General features: G+C 38.3%; 1 protein-coding gene across 4 annotated transcripts in view; it reads left to right on the top strand.

Moving 5' to 3' along the window:
* The window catches only part of si:cabz01036006.1, a 156163-nt gene that overhangs the window by 88584 nt on the left and 49899 nt on the right, over nt 1-17680 (top strand). For 3 of the 4 annotated variants that reach the window (XM_073907933.1, XM_073907935.1, XM_073907934.1), the window contains 7 exons: nt 3140-3415; nt 3499-3822; nt 3904-4182; nt 4298-4549; nt 4799-5041; nt 5216-5323; nt 5402-5763. The exons of the other annotated variant lie outside the window; for it this stretch is intronic. In XM_073907933.1, the coding sequence (XP_073764034.1) occupies nt 3140-3415; nt 3499-3822; nt 3904-4182; nt 4298-4549; nt 4799-5041; nt 5216-5323; nt 5402-5448 (1529 nt within the window). In that variant the 3' untranslated portion in view covers nt 5449-5763. Of the gene's footprint in view, nt 1-3139; nt 3416-3498; nt 3823-3903; nt 4183-4297; nt 4550-4798; nt 5042-5215; nt 5324-5401; nt 5764-17680 lie in introns of those variants that run through there. 4 annotated transcript variants of the gene reach the window in all.

Here is a 17680-nt window from a genome sequence, read left to right as displayed (position 1 = left end):
GGTGTGTTTAATTAGAGTTACAGCTTAAAGTCCCGGTCACACTGCACTTTTCTCCCTATAGACTTACATTCATACGCATGTGAGTACTGCTGACCTGGAATGATAGCTCATGCAACAAATTTCATAATTCGCAGCATTGGAAAGTTCAAGCTTGGAGACCGCTGACATGCGAAATCACATCATGTGATTGCTTGATACCAATCAAACATCAAAACATGACCTCTCTGGCTTGCTTTTTCAATCTCTAATTATTTTGTTTAATACCAATACTCGCTTTGTTTAATTCCACTTCGCAGTGCAGTATGACAGAATTTTGCTTGCTGTGACCGCAGCCTCACTGTGCAGACCTGTAATATGCAAGACAATATTTATATCTGCTGATTTCTTAATTTTGTTATACTTTTTTCTGTTATTTATTTGTTTGGTGCCAAAACAATCAAATAAATTTGTCTGAATCATGTTATGCCTTCTATTTTTAAATAACAGCTAAGAATACTGATTAATTTTAGTAACACTACAATATATATGGCATACAATCAATGTGTATGCAGTATAATAGTGTGATTTGGAATACTACAATACAGTAATTAACTGTATACAGTTTCCAGTTAGTTACCACTGCTGCTCTATTACAATAATTAACTGGCAACACTGTTGCCAGCCACTCACTGTAATGGTTCAGTTACAGTAATTAAGTGGCAACACTGTTGCCAGTTACTTACTGTAACCAAACTTTTACAGTGAGTGGCTGGCAACAGTGTTGCCAGTATTCTACTGTAAAAAAAAACCCGGTAAGGTCTAACAGTGTAGTTCAGTTGTGTTTGATTAGGGTTGGAGTGCAAAACACGGCCCTCCAGGGACTAGTTTGGTGACCCCTGGACTATAAGATATTTATATTCAGATCTGTTCAGTGCTCATGTAGAATCAGCATTTGTGGCTCAACACTGCTATTATACTCTTCTGGGTCAGACACATCTGTTATCAGAGGACTGAAGCTTTTTAATGAGGGATTTTTCATACATAATTTGCCTAATTTTATACAACATTTCATACAACAAAACAGTTATTTTCCAGCTGTTTTCAGAAGTTTATGAATTGTGGTGTGATTAAAACACATTCCTAAATCCCCAGTGTAAATCAATTGACTTTTAGATGTAAAAAAATAAAATAAAAAGACACTTTTAACCTGACTTCATATGTGGTTCAGTTTTATGTGCTAAAATTACTATTGTTATTATAAAATTATTAAATTATCACTATTAGTGATCACCATATTATTGTTCAATATTATTATTATTAAATGACGTAGTGGCGCAGTGGCTCGCGCTCTCGCCACACAGCAAGAAGGCCGCTTGTTCGAGCCTCGACTGGGTCAGTTGGCATTTCTGTGTGGAGTTTGCATGTTCTCCCCATGTTTGTGGGGGTAACCGGAGCACCCGGAGGAAACCCACACAAACATGGGGAGAACATGCAAACTCCACACACAGTCCAAAAACATGTGGTACAGGTAAATTGGGTATTGGGGTAAAATTTTTCGTAGTGTATATCTGTGAATGAGAATGTATGGCTGTTTCCCAGTAATGGGTTGCAGCTGGAAGGGCATCCACAAAAAATTTGTCCAAACAAGAACAAACAGGAATACAAAAATAAGCAAATATAAAACTAGATCACCAAACATGAGGAACAAGCAAATTCCTAAGGCAGCTAAAACACAAGAGGAAAGGGTTTTTAAGGACAGAACTAAATTAACAAACGAGAAACAGCTGTAACAAATACTATAATCAGAAGAGCAAAGGACAAAACAAGCTAGTGCCCTCAAGTGTCCATAGAAGGGCACTGCAATTGGTGTGACACTGCACTGTAGAAATCTGCGCGGGACTGAATTTTTAGTCCTGTTCCCGCCAGGTTTTATTCCGCACCCGATTGCTCCCAGTGTACATCCCGCTACCATGTTTTATTCGAAAATATTTTTTAGCAACACAAGAAATCTGGTCAGGTGCAGCTGCTGACCTCTACTGCATTGTACCCTTTACCACCTTGATCTGCACCTCCAAAACATGTAACTACACCTCAAGATGATGCAGAAAGCAAGTTCTGTAATTGGTCGGTTTGGTAGCTGTAACAACTGTGGGCAGGACTGGGAGCAATGAGAGCAGAAAGAGGCTATTGGTCATACCTGCCAACACTCCTGTTTTTCCCAGGAGTCTCCGGTATTTCAGACCCATCTCCTGTTCTGTTCTGTCTCCCGGAAAACTAACCCCGGAAAAAAATTAAATAAATAACAGATGGAAAGCAAAAACATATTTTTAAAATGTTATATTTGAGCATTATCATACTAGTAGCTGTGTGTTATGGCTGTATATCAGCACTGCTGTTATTTGGCTTGAAGGCAGAGGACCAAAGGTAATAACAGCTGTGCTGATTTAAACAATATTGCACTGATACAAGAGTAATGCAGATTTTATAAAACAGTGGAGCAACACAAGTAAATAAAAAGAGACACCAGAGTGTATTAAAAACTTTTTTTTATGTGAGATAATTTCACCACAAGTTGTTAATCACTGAGCTAAAGCCTCTTACTAGATAAACAACAACAACAACAACATGTTAAATGCTTTAGAACTAGTAAAAAATGCATATCTTTTTTCCATTGAAATATGGACAGTATTGTGATGTTTCAGTGATGATCATACAGAGGACATTGTGCACTGATGCTGTTATTCAGGTTTTAATGCCATATGGAGAACAACATGATCAATCAATCCACAGATACAGGTCTGGATTTCTACATGTGGAAATTCACCAACATTATACTGCAATATGTAGAGCTACACTGTAACACTACTGTATTGTGCAGGAGATAGAAAGAGATTGACTGAGAAATGCCATGTCATTTATTCTTAAAGCACTCCTCTTTAGATCAGTCTCCTCTTCATAAAGCATTTGTTCAACAGTTAAATGGATTTCATGCTGCTTAATGTCAGATCAGTCAAATCTGTTTGCTCTGGAATAAATAACAGATAACTGAGACCAACTATTGCTGCAGGCAGAGCAAGGCACATACAGAATGTCTGCGCTATTTATCTAAAAGATGAACTCTGGCTTTTGAGGATCTCAATCTGTTCTTGTTCTTCTTCAGATTTAAAGTCAAAGCCTGAACTCAGATCAGATCCTGCAGGAGCTGCACTGACTGGAAACACAGTGACTTTGACCTGTAACACTGATCTGTCCACCAGATGGGACTTTTACTGGTACAAAAACACACAAGACTCTGAGATAAAGATGACAAGAACAAACTCCTACAGTATGAAGATTGATTCAGTGTCTGATGGAGGCCAGTACTGGTGTAGAGCTGGAAGAGGAGAACCAGTCTATTACACACAATACAGTGACGAACTGACACTCAGTGTTACAGGTGAGAGAAAACACAGTGTGTGATTCAGTATATCTGTATATCTACATTAAATCTTACACTGAATTGAAAATTTGTTTGTACAGGATTTCCTAAAGCTGTGGTGACGGTGCGGCCTGATGAACATGTGTTCAGAGGAGAAACAGTCACTCTCAGATGTGATATAAAGTGGGGAGGAAACAATGAGTGGACACACAGATGGCAAATAGAGCAAACAGACGAAGATAAACACAATAACAAATATTATAACCAGTATAACCAACATAACAACACTGTGAGCCAAACCTCAACACAAGTGTTGAAGATCAGCCGTGTTGAGGTCTTTCACCATGGTAATTACAGCTGTACAGGACAGATGGGCAATCAAAGCTCTCAGCGCAGTGATGCTGTTGCTCTGACTGTGTCTTTAGGTGAGTGTGTGTGTGTGTTCAGTATTATCAGAGTCTGTATCTGCTCCTCTATGGCTCTGTAACTCCTCATGTTTGGTTCAGATGAAGCTCAGGCAGCAGTGCGAGTGTCTCCACAGCCGTGGCTCACTGAAGGACACTCGGTGACTCTGATCTGTGAGGTTCCAGGCTCCTCTACAGGCTGGACGTTCAGCTGGTTCAGAGATGCTGATCATCTGTCAGACAGCAGCAGAGGAGCTGGAGGCTCTTACACTCTCAGTCCTGCTGCTCTACAGCACACAGGAGTTTATACGTGCAGAGCAGAGAGAGGAGAACCAGCCTATTCCTCACAGAACAGCAGCGCACAGCCACTGTGGGTCACTGGTGAGGGAAATCAGCTTTCAGCAGCTGTCAGAGCTGTTGTTGATCTCGAATGTGCCAGTAGGTTTATGTCAGTGACAGCAGCAGTATATTTGTCTGCGTTTGCTCTCTGTCTCAGGTGTTTCTGCTTCAGTGCGTCTGGTGCTCAGGCCCAGCAGAAGTCAACACTTCTCCTCTGACTCTCTCTCTCTGAGCTGTGACTCTGCTGGATGGACAGTGAGAAGATACACACACACAAACACACAAGATTGTTCAGCACAAACAGGATCTAAATGTGGAATCCAGTCTCTCAGCACATCTGACACTGGAGTTTACTGGTGTGAGTCTGAATCTGGAGAGAAACGCCATCCTCTGAACATCACTGTACATGGTGAGTCCTGTTACTAAGATCACAGCATCTACACATATTCACACCTCAATTACACACAGACATTCTATCTCATTGTTTTCTCATTCTCTTTTGTGTTTAAAGCATGTGTTGTCTATAGGGGCTCAAGAAGGTTATAAATTCTTGAGACTGCAGAGGTAAATAGTTATATATTGAGACTAAACTGTGCTGTGTTGTGTTGTGCTGTGCTGTGCTGTGTTGTGTTGTGTTGTGTTGTGCTGTGTTGTGTAGATGGTGCTGTGATTCTGGAGAGTTCTGCTGATCCTGTGATTGAGGGAGAAACTCTGACTCTACACTGTTTACATCGATCTACAATCTCCTCCATCCTTACAGCTGATTTCTATAAAGACGGATCACTGATCCAGAATCAGACAGGAGAGATGAGCATCCCTACTGTCTCAAAGTCTGATGAGGGTTTCTACTACTGTAAAACAGAGAGCAGAGAGTCACCACACAGCTGGATCTCAGTCAGAGGTTAGACTCACTGCAGTTCTGGAACTCTCTCTGGTGTTTATTGTATAAGACACTTAATTATTATATACAAGTCTGGCTCTTTGTTGTCAGTGTATTATATTAATCTCCAAATGACCTTTAATATAGCTCTATATTGTTCAGTGATGTGTTTGTGTTTCTCTTTTCCATCATCAGATTTAGCAGCTCAGATTTCTGCCTGTAAGATTGTCAGTTTTCTTCTGACTGTTTGTCCGTATCTGTCAGCGACAGTCGTGCTGCTCTTCAAGATCTACAAAGCAAGAGGTAAAACTTCTGTCTGATCCGTCTCCCAAACTCTGATTTCTCCAAACTGAACATAAGTATTTTGTGTTTATTTCACAGCTCAATCTGCTGAAGAGCAAAGTCAGATTGCTGTAGCAGAGGAATAAACTTCAGTCTGATTTGAACATGTTTAACATCTAAAGATTCTGAATGTTGATCTTCAATGCTGTTATTCCTGCAATGTTGAATTTACATCATGTAACGATTTACAACATTTCAGGAAAGAAAAAATGCACATATTTTATTAGTGTTTTATTAGTCTTTAAATGCTGAATGTATTTTGTGGTGTCTTTGTAGCTATTTAATAGTAAATGAATAGTTTTTATTTTTGTATTTTACTGGTTATGTGTTGTGAACAGTTTGTTCGTCTAGATTCTTTTGTTTACATTAGTGAGTGTAATAAAATATTCTTAATTTGATTTACATTTGTGTGATCATTTGTAAACCATCATCTAATGCATGAACAGTGTGGTCATGTTTCAGCTGTAATGAACTGATGGATTTAGAAGCTGAATTTAGTGATTCTGTCATTAAGTTCTCTCATCATACACTTGTTCCAGACCAGTTAGACTGTCTTCTGTTGTACAGAAAATTAGCTGAAGAAGCTGAAAATCTTCAGCCACTGATTTCCATTTATCTCCTTTTAACTTTTACATGTTGATGCAAAACCAATTTAATCATTCTTTGGGGAACTATGCTTCAGTGGATCTATCACACACCTTCAGTAAAACACAAATTTACTCTACAAATAATATTGTACAGATCCACTACACCAGGGTTGTCCAAACTCAGTCCTGGAGAGCTGTGTCCTGCGGAGAGTTTAGCTTCAATCTTAATCAAACACACCTGAACCAGCTAATCCAGCTCTTATTAGATATACTAGAAACGGCCTGGCAGATGTGTTGAAGCAAGTTGGAGCTAAACTCTCTAGGACACTGACCCTTCAGAACCAAGTTTGGACACCCCTGCACTATCTATTCTGAACCCATATTTTCATGTCAGCTCGATCACTAAAAGACAACAAATATCTTATATCTGTTACATTCGGATGAAAAAGTGCAGTGTTATAAAACTCTTTTAAAGACAGTATGGAGGGCTCTCAGAGGAGCATTTGATCCAGCGCTTTACATGGAGCTGGGGTACTTGGTGACGGCCTTTGTGCCCTCAGACATGGCATGTTTGGCCAGTTTCCCGGGCAGCAGCAGACGCACGGCGGTCTGGATAACCCTCGATGGGATGGTGGAGCACTTGTAGTGAGCGAAACGAGACGCCTCAACGGTTTGAAGATGTCGTTGATGAACAAGTTCATGATTCCCATCTCTTTCTAGGAGAATCCAGTGTCAGAATGAACTTTTTTTTATTGTAACAACTTTTTAACGGTACAAAAAATATACTTGATGGGAGTAAGCATTAAACAAATAATATACAAAATGTACTTTTTAAAAATCAAATAAACACATTGAAGAATTCACACAGAATTTAAAGTGATTAGGGTTTTTTTATTTAGAGAGTCTTTAATACTACTAATATATAAGCATAATTCAGTCATCAATACCTTAGAATTCAGTTTCTTATTGGTAAATTTACATTTACAAATAACTAAATAGCAAACTAATAAAATTAATTACATAAAAACAATTTTCCTCTTGACTAGGATACACAGTAAAGCCAAAAGTAAATTTTCCCACAACAGTAAAAGAGGTTTAGAACACTGTCATTTGTTATTAATACATTTTTATTATGCTTTTTTAATGTTTTAGTATGCTCAATGCCAAAACATGTGTAAAGAAGTCTCTTCATATTCATTACAAAAAATAAAATTAACATCAATTGCTGGATAAAATCTGTGGAGAAGTTTATAGGATATTTCTTTAATTTTATTTCTAACATGTATCAGTGGTAACAGCCACACTTTTTATTTTTTTCCAGAAAATCAGTTGATCCTTTAATAAAGACATCCAATAAGACTGAATATAAGGTACAGTAATGATTTCTCTTTGAAAAAGGATACGAATAGCTCTATTATTACGCTTGGTATTTACTAAAACAGGTTTTGCCAACACAAGATTTAGTAATATCAAAAGTCTAAATAACACATGGACCCCTGAAGCAATTGATCTAATAGTTGAAACTCTTGTTGGGTAGCCTAATTGAGATTTTGTAATAGGAGAGGAATTCTTTGTAAGAAAAGAGTATAGCTTATTTATTCTATAACTGACTAACTAGATTAATTTTGTTTTCAAACCATTAAAAAGAAGAGAGATTTGCGCTTGTATGAAATGTGTCTATTATTCTAGATGAAATAGCGATGAGGGGAGAAATTATGCTTATACATTAATGACCATGATATGAGCGCTTGTCTGTTGAAGGCAGATAATTTAACTGTGATTTTGTCTATATTATAATTGCACATCAAAATAAAATTAAGACCACCAATATTTGAAAAGACATGAGGGATAAAATTCCAGATAGAATTGGGGTTTTAAATGGTGTTAAATGCAATTAACCTTAAAGGTGTGGTTTATAGAGGTGAAGTCTAGGAAATTAAGACCACCATTCCCATACAAATTCATAATTAGTCTTTTTAATATTATAAGTTTGATGTTTCCATACTAAATCTAATAGCATTTTATCTAAATCTTTATTAGTGTGGTTATCGAGATATAAGCTAAAAAGGCATATATCAGTCTGGCTAATTCAGCCTTTGTAAGGAAAGCTATCCCCTTAAGAGAGGTCTCTCTGATATCTAAAAATTACAATTTTATTTTTAAGTTTTATCAATAAAAGGTTAAAATTTAGAGGACATCTCTTTAAATCAAGAAGAACCTGCTTCAGCACATTGTAGACGTAGGAAGCTCTTCTTCCTGGTCCTCTTGCGTTTCTTTCCTCCTTAACCGGCATTCTTCCTTGGTTGGTGCGGATTTAGCTACTGTAGTTAAAGTATGAAAACTAAAGGAAAATTCTTATCTGAATGTAGGTTATGCTAATTTGAGAGAGGACTAGCTGCTGATTACGATTGAGTGTTTTCATGACCCCGCCTAAAAAATGAGTTCATTGGACAAAACCTTTCTTCTTTCACAGAACAGCCAATAAAAGGCTTTATAACGTTAACCCCGCCCATCAACAGCTACCACCCGCCTGAAAGTGCACTCTCTTTCTCTTCTAGACTCTAGAATGCTTGTAATGTAATTGTATAATTGCAAAATTATAATTGTAAACTGTTCATAATTCTAACTGCTTTAAAAATGCCAAGATTGCATTGGTTTCTTTAACCATATGCTAATATATTTTAAGGCCTGATGATATGCATATTAAAACACCTGGAAACTCGTTCTTGTAATAAAAGCTTGTGTGGAATAACCAATAATATTCTGTGATATTTCGCCTTAGATGCAGAAAAAGTGTTTAAGCTTGTCTACAGGACCTAGTTGAAACCACGACCATGAGCAGTCCCTTGCAAACGTTACCGGTTACGACTTTCTACCCAACAATTCCTGTAGTTTATTGGGGCGTATCCTTCATTTTGCTATCTTTGTTTTTAAACTACTTCTAAATAAAGCATTTGCTTTATTTAAACAGCTTCGGTAAAACTTCATCTGTGAAAACCACAAAACTAATTACTAAAGCTTTTTTGAGTAGGAGAAAGAGAAGGCTACATTAGAGATGCATGCGCTTTTAAGATGTTGTTGATTGGTTATTGTCTGGTTATTGTTTCTGCGGTTGGCCAATAGCTGTGCGTCTCTTTTTTGTTTAGATTTTAGTGGCATCTCGCGGTCTGACTGCGAATTGCAACCACTGGACTCCTCCGCTCACCCCTCCCCACAGAGGAGCTACGGTGGCCCACAATGGACAGAGAAATGCCAAGCGATAAGAATTCTTTACAAAGATAAATTAAGATTTTATATTTACTTAATAATGGATACATCTTGCCCATCTTTGATTCAGTGTTCATTGACTTAAGCTATTATTTAAATGATAAGACTGTGTCAGTAAACAACCCCACAACATGTTAAACAGAAATTAATAATTTAATGGGACATTCTACCAGAAACGTGCATTATCTGTCCCTGAAATTAAAACATAAACACAGTGAATACAAAGAATTTCATCCCAAAAAAGTGTCTAAGAACGACTGATGGTTGATTTCTTTGAGTTGTTCTGTAGAGGAGGAATTTGTAATTTGGTTCTCGGATTATTTTTCTTTATTAAAAACACTTTACAAATTTACAAATTCCTTCATTGTCCTTGTCCTCAGCACACTTGAACCTACAGATTTACTAGTTTTGTTACGCTAAAAACATAGTTAGAAAAAAAATACTTCAGAAATAGCAAGTTTAAATTGTTTTAATTCACATCAGTTGATTAAAGACATGAAATCATGAATAAATTTTACAAATAAATACTATTTTACAATTGTCCCCATGTTTCTGTCAGCCATGTAACGTTTGCATAACATTTTTTAAAGGTTATGATTCAGAAAAAAAGGTAGTTTCTGTCTGCCGACTGCAAACATGAAGAGGGCGAAACTTATAGTAGAGGCATAACTTGAAGTTGTCAAGACTCACATGTCAAATATATGTTGTTGGCAAGATGGCGCTGTACCCATTACAGTTATCAACACACACCTACCCCAAGCCTAAACCCAACCATCAGAGTTATTAAAGAGCCCATATTATGGGTTTTTGAAAATTCCCCTCCATGTAGTGTGTAACACAGCTCTAAGTGAAGTGAAATATCCAGCTAAGGCTTAAATCTGTTAGTGTACAGTGTTTAAAATGGTTGATTCATCTATAAAAGAGTCGACTCATAGTGCTTTAAACGAGTCGCCTTGATACCGAGTCATTAGGTGTTTCGCCATGACGTATGAACGAAACCAAGTTATTCACGTGCACGCGCAAACCCGGGAGATTTGAACCCAGACACACACACACACACACAAACACACACACACACAAACATGCCGGTCGATTGAAGTCACACTGCAGATGGATATTATCGAGTCTCTACCCAAAGATGAAACCTCAGCATTATAGCCAAGCAGTTGGAAACTACTGGAAACTTCTGGAAACTACATGCTACAAAGAATACTTCATCTGCGTTTGTTAAAGGAAGGATCAGTAAAGAGTAATTTACTGATGGACGTCAGGATGGGTTTCTTCCTCCATTTCTCAAGTGTAAGTACGTGCGATTAAAGTTGTTTCCTCGTTGACTCAAGCTTGAAAATGTATTTAGTTGTGATTTGTTACTTGTAACTGTGTGTACTTTATCAGTTTAACTCGCTATATTCTCATATCGCATGCAAAGCCACGTTAAAAACACGACGCGTGCTGCTTTGTTTACAGTGCTCCGTGGAGGTAGGTAGTGTGTGTGCGTGCGTGTGTGCGCGCTGTTGTGTGGAGGTATGTGTGTGTGTGTGTTTGTGTGTGTGTGTGCGCACGGATTGTCTTCCGGAGATTTGTGTGTGTCTTTGTGTGTGTGTGTGTGTGTGTGTGTGTGCGCGTGCAAGGTTGAGAGAAATGTGTGTGTGTGTGTGTGTGTGTGTGTGTATGTGTGCGTGTGTGTGTGTGTGTGTGTGAAAAGAGCAGCGTGGGACAAGCTAGAAGATCTCCTCAACAGTTTTTGGAGTTTTTGCTCAATAAAATAGTTAGTCGTCTGTATTTACGTTGACCCACTGGCAGCTAAAATCCATGCCTTACACTATCGAGCGTGTATGAACTGATTACTTTTATATTGCTGATTATCTGTTGGACATTTCACTCTCTGACTGAAGGCAGTCGACCAATCGCAACAGACTGTCATTGGTCCAATCAGCGCAGATTAGCTTTGCGCTAAGGAGGGGTTTGGGAACAAATGAATCACTGGACGATTCATACAGGAGTCGCTGGGATAATTAGGTAAAAATAAATGCAGATTATAAGACCATGAAAGTGTTTTTTGACCTTGCATGCAAAGTAAACTTTTGTTGGAGACCCTTACAACCAAGATATGACCCTATTTCATGTTTAATATGGGCTCTTTAATGTCTACACCGTCCCCAAGCCTAAACCCAACCATCAGAGTTATTAACGTCTACACCTTCCCCAAGCCTAAACCCAACCATCAGAGTTATTAACGTCTACACCTTCCCCAAGCCTAAACCCAACCATCAGAGTTAATAATGTGCAGCCACAAGTTGTGGAGGCTTTCATACTTAACACACTCAACATTGTACTGTTATTTGCAGCCACAGGGGGCGATGCCAAGTAGGGAAACTGTCCTGACAAAACAGATGAAGAAGTGAGCGAGTGGAGTTGCTAAATGAATGACTAATATAATATATCAAATGAATTGATTGTGGATAAATTTGGAGAAAACTCATGAAACATTTGCTGAAAATGTTTTCTGGTAAGTATTTCCGCCATCTTGCCAACATCATCTCATTGTGACATCTCACACAGTTGAATGGGATCTTGACTGTAAGTTACGCCTCTATCTTACTTCAAGTTATGCCCCTTCATATTACGCCCCCGTCTTGCAGTCTGCAGACAGATACACTTGACTATATCTGGCAATACTGTTTGGAGACTTTCCTTTAAATGTTGTTTTGGGCAGTTTTGAAGCACAGGTCACATGTGTATCTGTGTTTAATGTTTTCTGCTTTATGACTACAGGACAAAAGTCATACAGTTTGTGTCTCGTCTGCAGATATATGTGTATCTAGAAGTGTTTGCTGCCTCATGGCATGTGGTTTGACATGTTCAAGGCCTGTTGTCACAGTGCTACTGTTTGTTTAGTTTCCAGGAACACTTTTACACAAAGTGTAACAAGTGTGAGAGTTTTGTTCCATATATTACCATGTTTGGTTTCTGATGTTTTCAGAACATTTACTGTGTTTCATTCAGACAGTCAAATCAGCAAACTCTTTTCATGCTTATGTACACAGCTGTGTATAAAGCTTCACAATTCTCAGTATATTAACCTGAATTGAACAACTTTAGACTACGGTAGAGTATGAATTGAGTGTCCTTGCATTTATTAAAGACCTTTAGGCCTGCTTTCACAGACAGGATTTAAGCTTAAGTCAATAGTAGGTCATAGTTTAGTCCCAATTTACACAAGTTGATATGATTCTTTTGGGTCTTAATGAAACGTTGATAACTTTGGTTACATTTCTCAATGGAAGTATAAATAAACCCCATTTCCTTATCAAAAACACAAAATTGAACTGTTTCAATAGAATGTTTCCGTCTCGCGCACATATAATCATTGCATATAATTTCAACACCGGCTCATTCTGAAAATGTAGTCTCTTGTATGTTTCTGGAGACCGCGAATTACGTAGCTGGAGGTACATATGGCTGCATTCATTTTTTTTAAGCAAACAATACAGGCCGGTATGACGCCGTTTCTTTTCCCACTTACCGGCTGATCGTTTACCTCCGTGTTGAAGGTTTTGCTGCCGTAACCAGTTTGTCCCATTAGCTCGTTGTGTACATCGGCGGACTTGAGACGCAGAGAGGGGTTGACCACGATGATGACGATGACTGGGTTCGAGTCTGGGGAAGAGCGGTTCCAGAAATCAGGTGAGACTAAAACAGAATCCAAAAAATAAAATAAGAGAGAGCACAACAGGGTGAGAATGTGGTAAAATCCAAAAACGCGGTAAAAATCAAACAAGGGCTTTTCTTTTTCTAGATGGCTTTTGTAAACCATCGGTTGGGTTTATGGAAGTAAGTGGGTGGGCGGGTCAATCGGTAAAATTGGTTGGGTTTAGGGAAGAGGGAGGTTGGGTCAGTCGATTGGCCCAGTCAATCATTCAGTCATTCAGTCGGTCAACAGCGGCCTCTGGTGGGTTTACGCGAGAACAGCGTGGCACTCGCGAGAGACATTTGAGATACGAAAAAGCACACACAGCGGCCTCTGAAAAAGCACACACAGCGGATTCACGAAAACAAAAACTGCAAAAATACATATTTTGCAGCCTCCAGAAACGTCCACGGGACTACGTTTCCAGGATGAGCCTGGATTCTATAATTTTGAATTGGTTGATATTAGCAATTAGCAATGTAAAATGTATTCAGACATATTAACAGTGACACTGGTGTATAAAAATGTTCAGTTGCAGTTTCTAAGGTGGTTAGTGTTTAAATCAACAATAACACACTGACAAACAGCTCTGCACATAAAGAATGATGATCTGATGCTAAACACAAGTGAACTGAAGTTGACATCTACTTACTCTTAGGGCCATTCATGTCGAAGTGTATACCATATTTGTGTTTCGTAACATCTAGTTTTGTATGAGGTGAGTTGTTAGTCCAACGCTCAACCCCCACTCTGGAGGACCAGAACATACTCGTATACAATACAGGCAATTTAGCTTACCCAATTCACCTATAGAGCATGTGTTTGGACTGTGGGGGAAACCAGAGCACCCAGTGGAAACTGACGTAAACACAAGAGAACATGCAAACTCTACACAGAAATGCCATCTGACCCAGCCGGGGCTCGAACCAGTGACCTACTTGCTGTGAGGCGACAGCACTACCCACTGCGGCAACTTTTCGCCCGAAGCTGTTCAGCCAAAATAGTATAGCGAAAAAATTTTACACACTAGCAAGTTTTCGCCTACTCTTTTAAGTACATAGCCTTCATATATAAAACAAATCATTTTCACTTCTGCCTTTTCAGAAGCTGGGCTTTTGTGTAAGGACACTAACAAACATCTACAAAAAAGAGGTAGGAGGAAGGCAGAGAGAGTGGTTTGCTTGGAGGAGGGCACATGTGATTTTTGTGTAAACTTGCACCAAATTCAAACAGGCAGTGGTGGAAAAAGTACTGAAAATCAAACTTAAGTAGAAGTAGAAGTTGATGCATTTACATGTAACTTGTAGATGTGTGTAAACGTAACATTCTGTAGTGCATTTAGTTATTGCCAAGCAGACACACAACATCAAAAGACGTTAATATTAGGTTAGATTTAGGTCGTGATGTCAGTTAACCAAAATTCAATGTCTAGCCAGTGTCTAAGGACAACAGTAATTTGATGTGCATTAACGACGTTGAATGACGGTAACATGCACACAACCTCAAGCTGTGATATCATTAGACGCTGATATTTAGTTGATTTTAGAATGGACGTTGGACATTGATGTCGACCGGATGTTGAGTTCTGATGTCAACCAGTCATGTTGATGTGTTGTGCCCGCTGGGTGTTTAAGGCCATTTCCGTCATCATACAGTAAACATCCATCATCTTCTCATCAGTGTCATGCATCTAAACAGTTTCTGGGTCAATACGTGTAAAGATTTGGAAAAAAAATTTATAATTTCAAACAGTTTGTTGCATTTATAAATCACCCATGTCTTCAGGTAGTGTCACATTCACCAGCGATCTCTAACCACCTGAGGTCGCTGGAAAACATTCTCACTCACAGAACTACAAATGTGTTTGTAAATGGACTTCAACTTCATACATGCTCTTCGCCCACACACCTGTTTCCTCATTTAGCTTGATTACTTTCGCACACCTGAGAACTTTCAAAGAGTGATTAACACACACTATTTAAGCCACACATTTACTCCTTCAGTAGGCCGAGTCTTGTTCACTGTAAAGTAGCATTACAACGCGGTTTCCTTGTCTTGTTTTCCTGTGTTTTGAACCTAGCCTTGTTTATTTAGTTATCCTTGTCTGCCGCCTGCCTTTCAACCTCTTGCTTGTTAAATTGACTACGATTCTGGATTGTCCTCACACACCTGTTTGCTCCCGTATTGACCACTGCTTGCCTGACTGTGAACAAACCTGCATATTGGATCCTACTTTCTGTGGTGGTGTTACTCCCCGTGGTTACAGGTAGTTCATTATGATGCGATTTACTTTCTGTGTGCGATTTGATTGGACAGGACAGGACTGATTTTTCGAATCCCCATAGACAGGAAAAAATAAAGTGACTGCAGGTTGAAGGAAAGTAGTGGTGTAAAAGAACCAATACTGCACTAAAAATGTACTCAAGAGAAAGTAAAATTGCACATTTATAAAACTACTCAGTAAATTACAATTTCTGACAAAAACCACTCAATTACTGGAGATTGAGTATTTGTAATTTATTACTTAACACTGCTGCAAACAGGTCATATTTTATTTTCAACTTATTTGAGCTTACAGGCACAGCACAAACCTAACTAAACACCAGAATATATACAAAAGTACAAATATAATGTAACGAATATGATGTAACCTTAAAAATACAGTGTTCATCATATAGCAAAGACACTGACCAATTTTAAACTCCTATAATTAATAAATACATCTCATGCAGTGTGTAACGCAGCTCTAAATGAATGAAAACATCCTGCAAATTTTGTGTGTTAAGTTATAGTTTCCGAGCTGAATCTGAGTCATAAAAACAAGTCATTTATAAAACAAATTCCTAGCAGGTTCAGTTTTGTCTGTTCATAAACTATATAAAACTGTCAACACTTTATAAAGTATTAGAGAACAAACATGTGCTGCATGCAGTAGACCAATCACAACAGCCCTGGTCATGCAACCAACCACCGCTGACTAGCATCACACAAAGGAGGGGTTTGGAAATATATGTGTGTCCCAAATTGCATGCTTATGCACTACTCTCCGCCATTTTGTAGAATAAATAGTGTAAATAGTACATTCACACTGAAAAATGAATAAATAAGTCCTCTAAATACCTGGATGATGCACTTATTCAGCTGTTAAAATAAAGTGTGGAATGTTGAACACTTAACACACTCAACGGCCACTGCTTTGCAATCAGCAATCAGGCCCTAATGTTGAATTACTTTATTCATTTTGGATTGTAAAAGCAAAACTTTTCTAAGAGAGTGATTATAGCACCTCCTGATGGTGAATGGCAGGTTTTAATTGATAGTTTGGTCATTGATTTCACTAATTTGGCAGCCGTCAAACATAATCAGGGAAACGGTTTAAATTTATGCTCAGCAAAAAACAACATTAGTTTTTCATTTCGGACGACACTACATACACATACTATACTGTTAAGTGTGTAAGTGCATAAATACAGAGTGCATAAGTGTACTCTATAGTTTACCATTTGGGACACAGGGTATGGTTCGTTTAGCGACTTGTTTGGGAGTCATTCAACAAATGAAATCATTAGACAATAGCTGGCTTTCCAATACGCAGTGTTAATGAACATTTTCAATTATCGCATGAGAAATGAGCAGTGAACATGCCAATCATTCATTCAAGAAGAACCAGCAACCTTCTTGCTGTAAGGCCACAGTGCTAACCACTGAGCCACCCTGACTAATAAAGTCTTTTAATCTGACGTGTTTTTACTCTCGCTTAATTGAGATTTGGACTTAAAAGAGTTCATGCAAATATTGGGAGACGGAAACGCATTTGTCAAATAAACTCACATGATTTTCATAAGCCTCATCTGTGCAGTCTTGAGGTGTTTATAACTTCACTATTAAACACCATAGTGCCATTTCATTCAATTCATCCTTCTAGACTAATGAACCGGTACATTCTGCTTCCTTGATAGTTTCTTTTCTAAAAGACTTTAGAGATGCAAAATTATAACCCATCCTCCTCCAACTTCTCTGTGTGCCAACTTCCTGTTTGTTTGCACTGCAGTTTCTTAAAGTTATAATTGGGCTATAGGGTTGGGTTTTGCACCTCTATATAAGCTGAAGGGTATTTTCATTCAGTGTCGTTTTCTCGAGTTTCTTCTTGTGAAAGTCTAAAATTAGCCAAAACCTTTCAGAGGCCAGGAGTGTGACAGCACGAACATTCATACAGCAACGCAGATCATTTACATTTCCACATGTCCTCCTGTCTTCCTCCAGCTCATAACTGAAGTCCTGTTCTTCCCTCATGATTTCTGACTACTGAAATGATTGTATTGGGAAAATGCACGATCAGTTTAAGAGGCCTGAATGGTTTAAGTTTGAGCTGATAAATGTGGTTTGACTTCTGGTCTCTGATCAGTGGTTTAACCTTGTAGAGGGAAACAGGTTTGGTTTTCTGCATCTTTAGTTTCATAAACCCCAAACTATAACCACAACAGCAAAGGTTCACATGAACAATTTTATAGACTTCCCTTATTATCCATCCATCTGTCTTTTCAGGAAGGCCTGAATGAAGCAGCACTTCTCACTTCTAAAATTATATCATGTTCATTTTTTAAAGAAGTAAAACTTTAAATCTACGTAATGAAAATAAAGCTGCAGATCTGTTTTAATCCTGTCACAAATGAACAGATGAACACAGGTTTTCCTTTTTCAGTTTTGCTGCTCTTTTTGCCTTTTATTGTGTTTTATTTTCTTATTTTTTATTGTTATGAAAGCTTTATTCAT

Source organism: Danio rerio, chromosome 7 (assembly GCF_049306965.1).
Source record: "Danio rerio strain Tuebingen ecotype United States chromosome 7, GRCz12tu, whole genome shotgun sequence".
Classification (NCBI taxonomy): domain Eukaryota; kingdom Metazoa; phylum Chordata; class Actinopteri; order Cypriniformes; family Danionidae; genus Danio; species Danio rerio.
The sequence above is the reverse complement of the archived record's forward strand: the minus strand, read 5'-3'. Positions and strand labels throughout refer to the sequence as shown.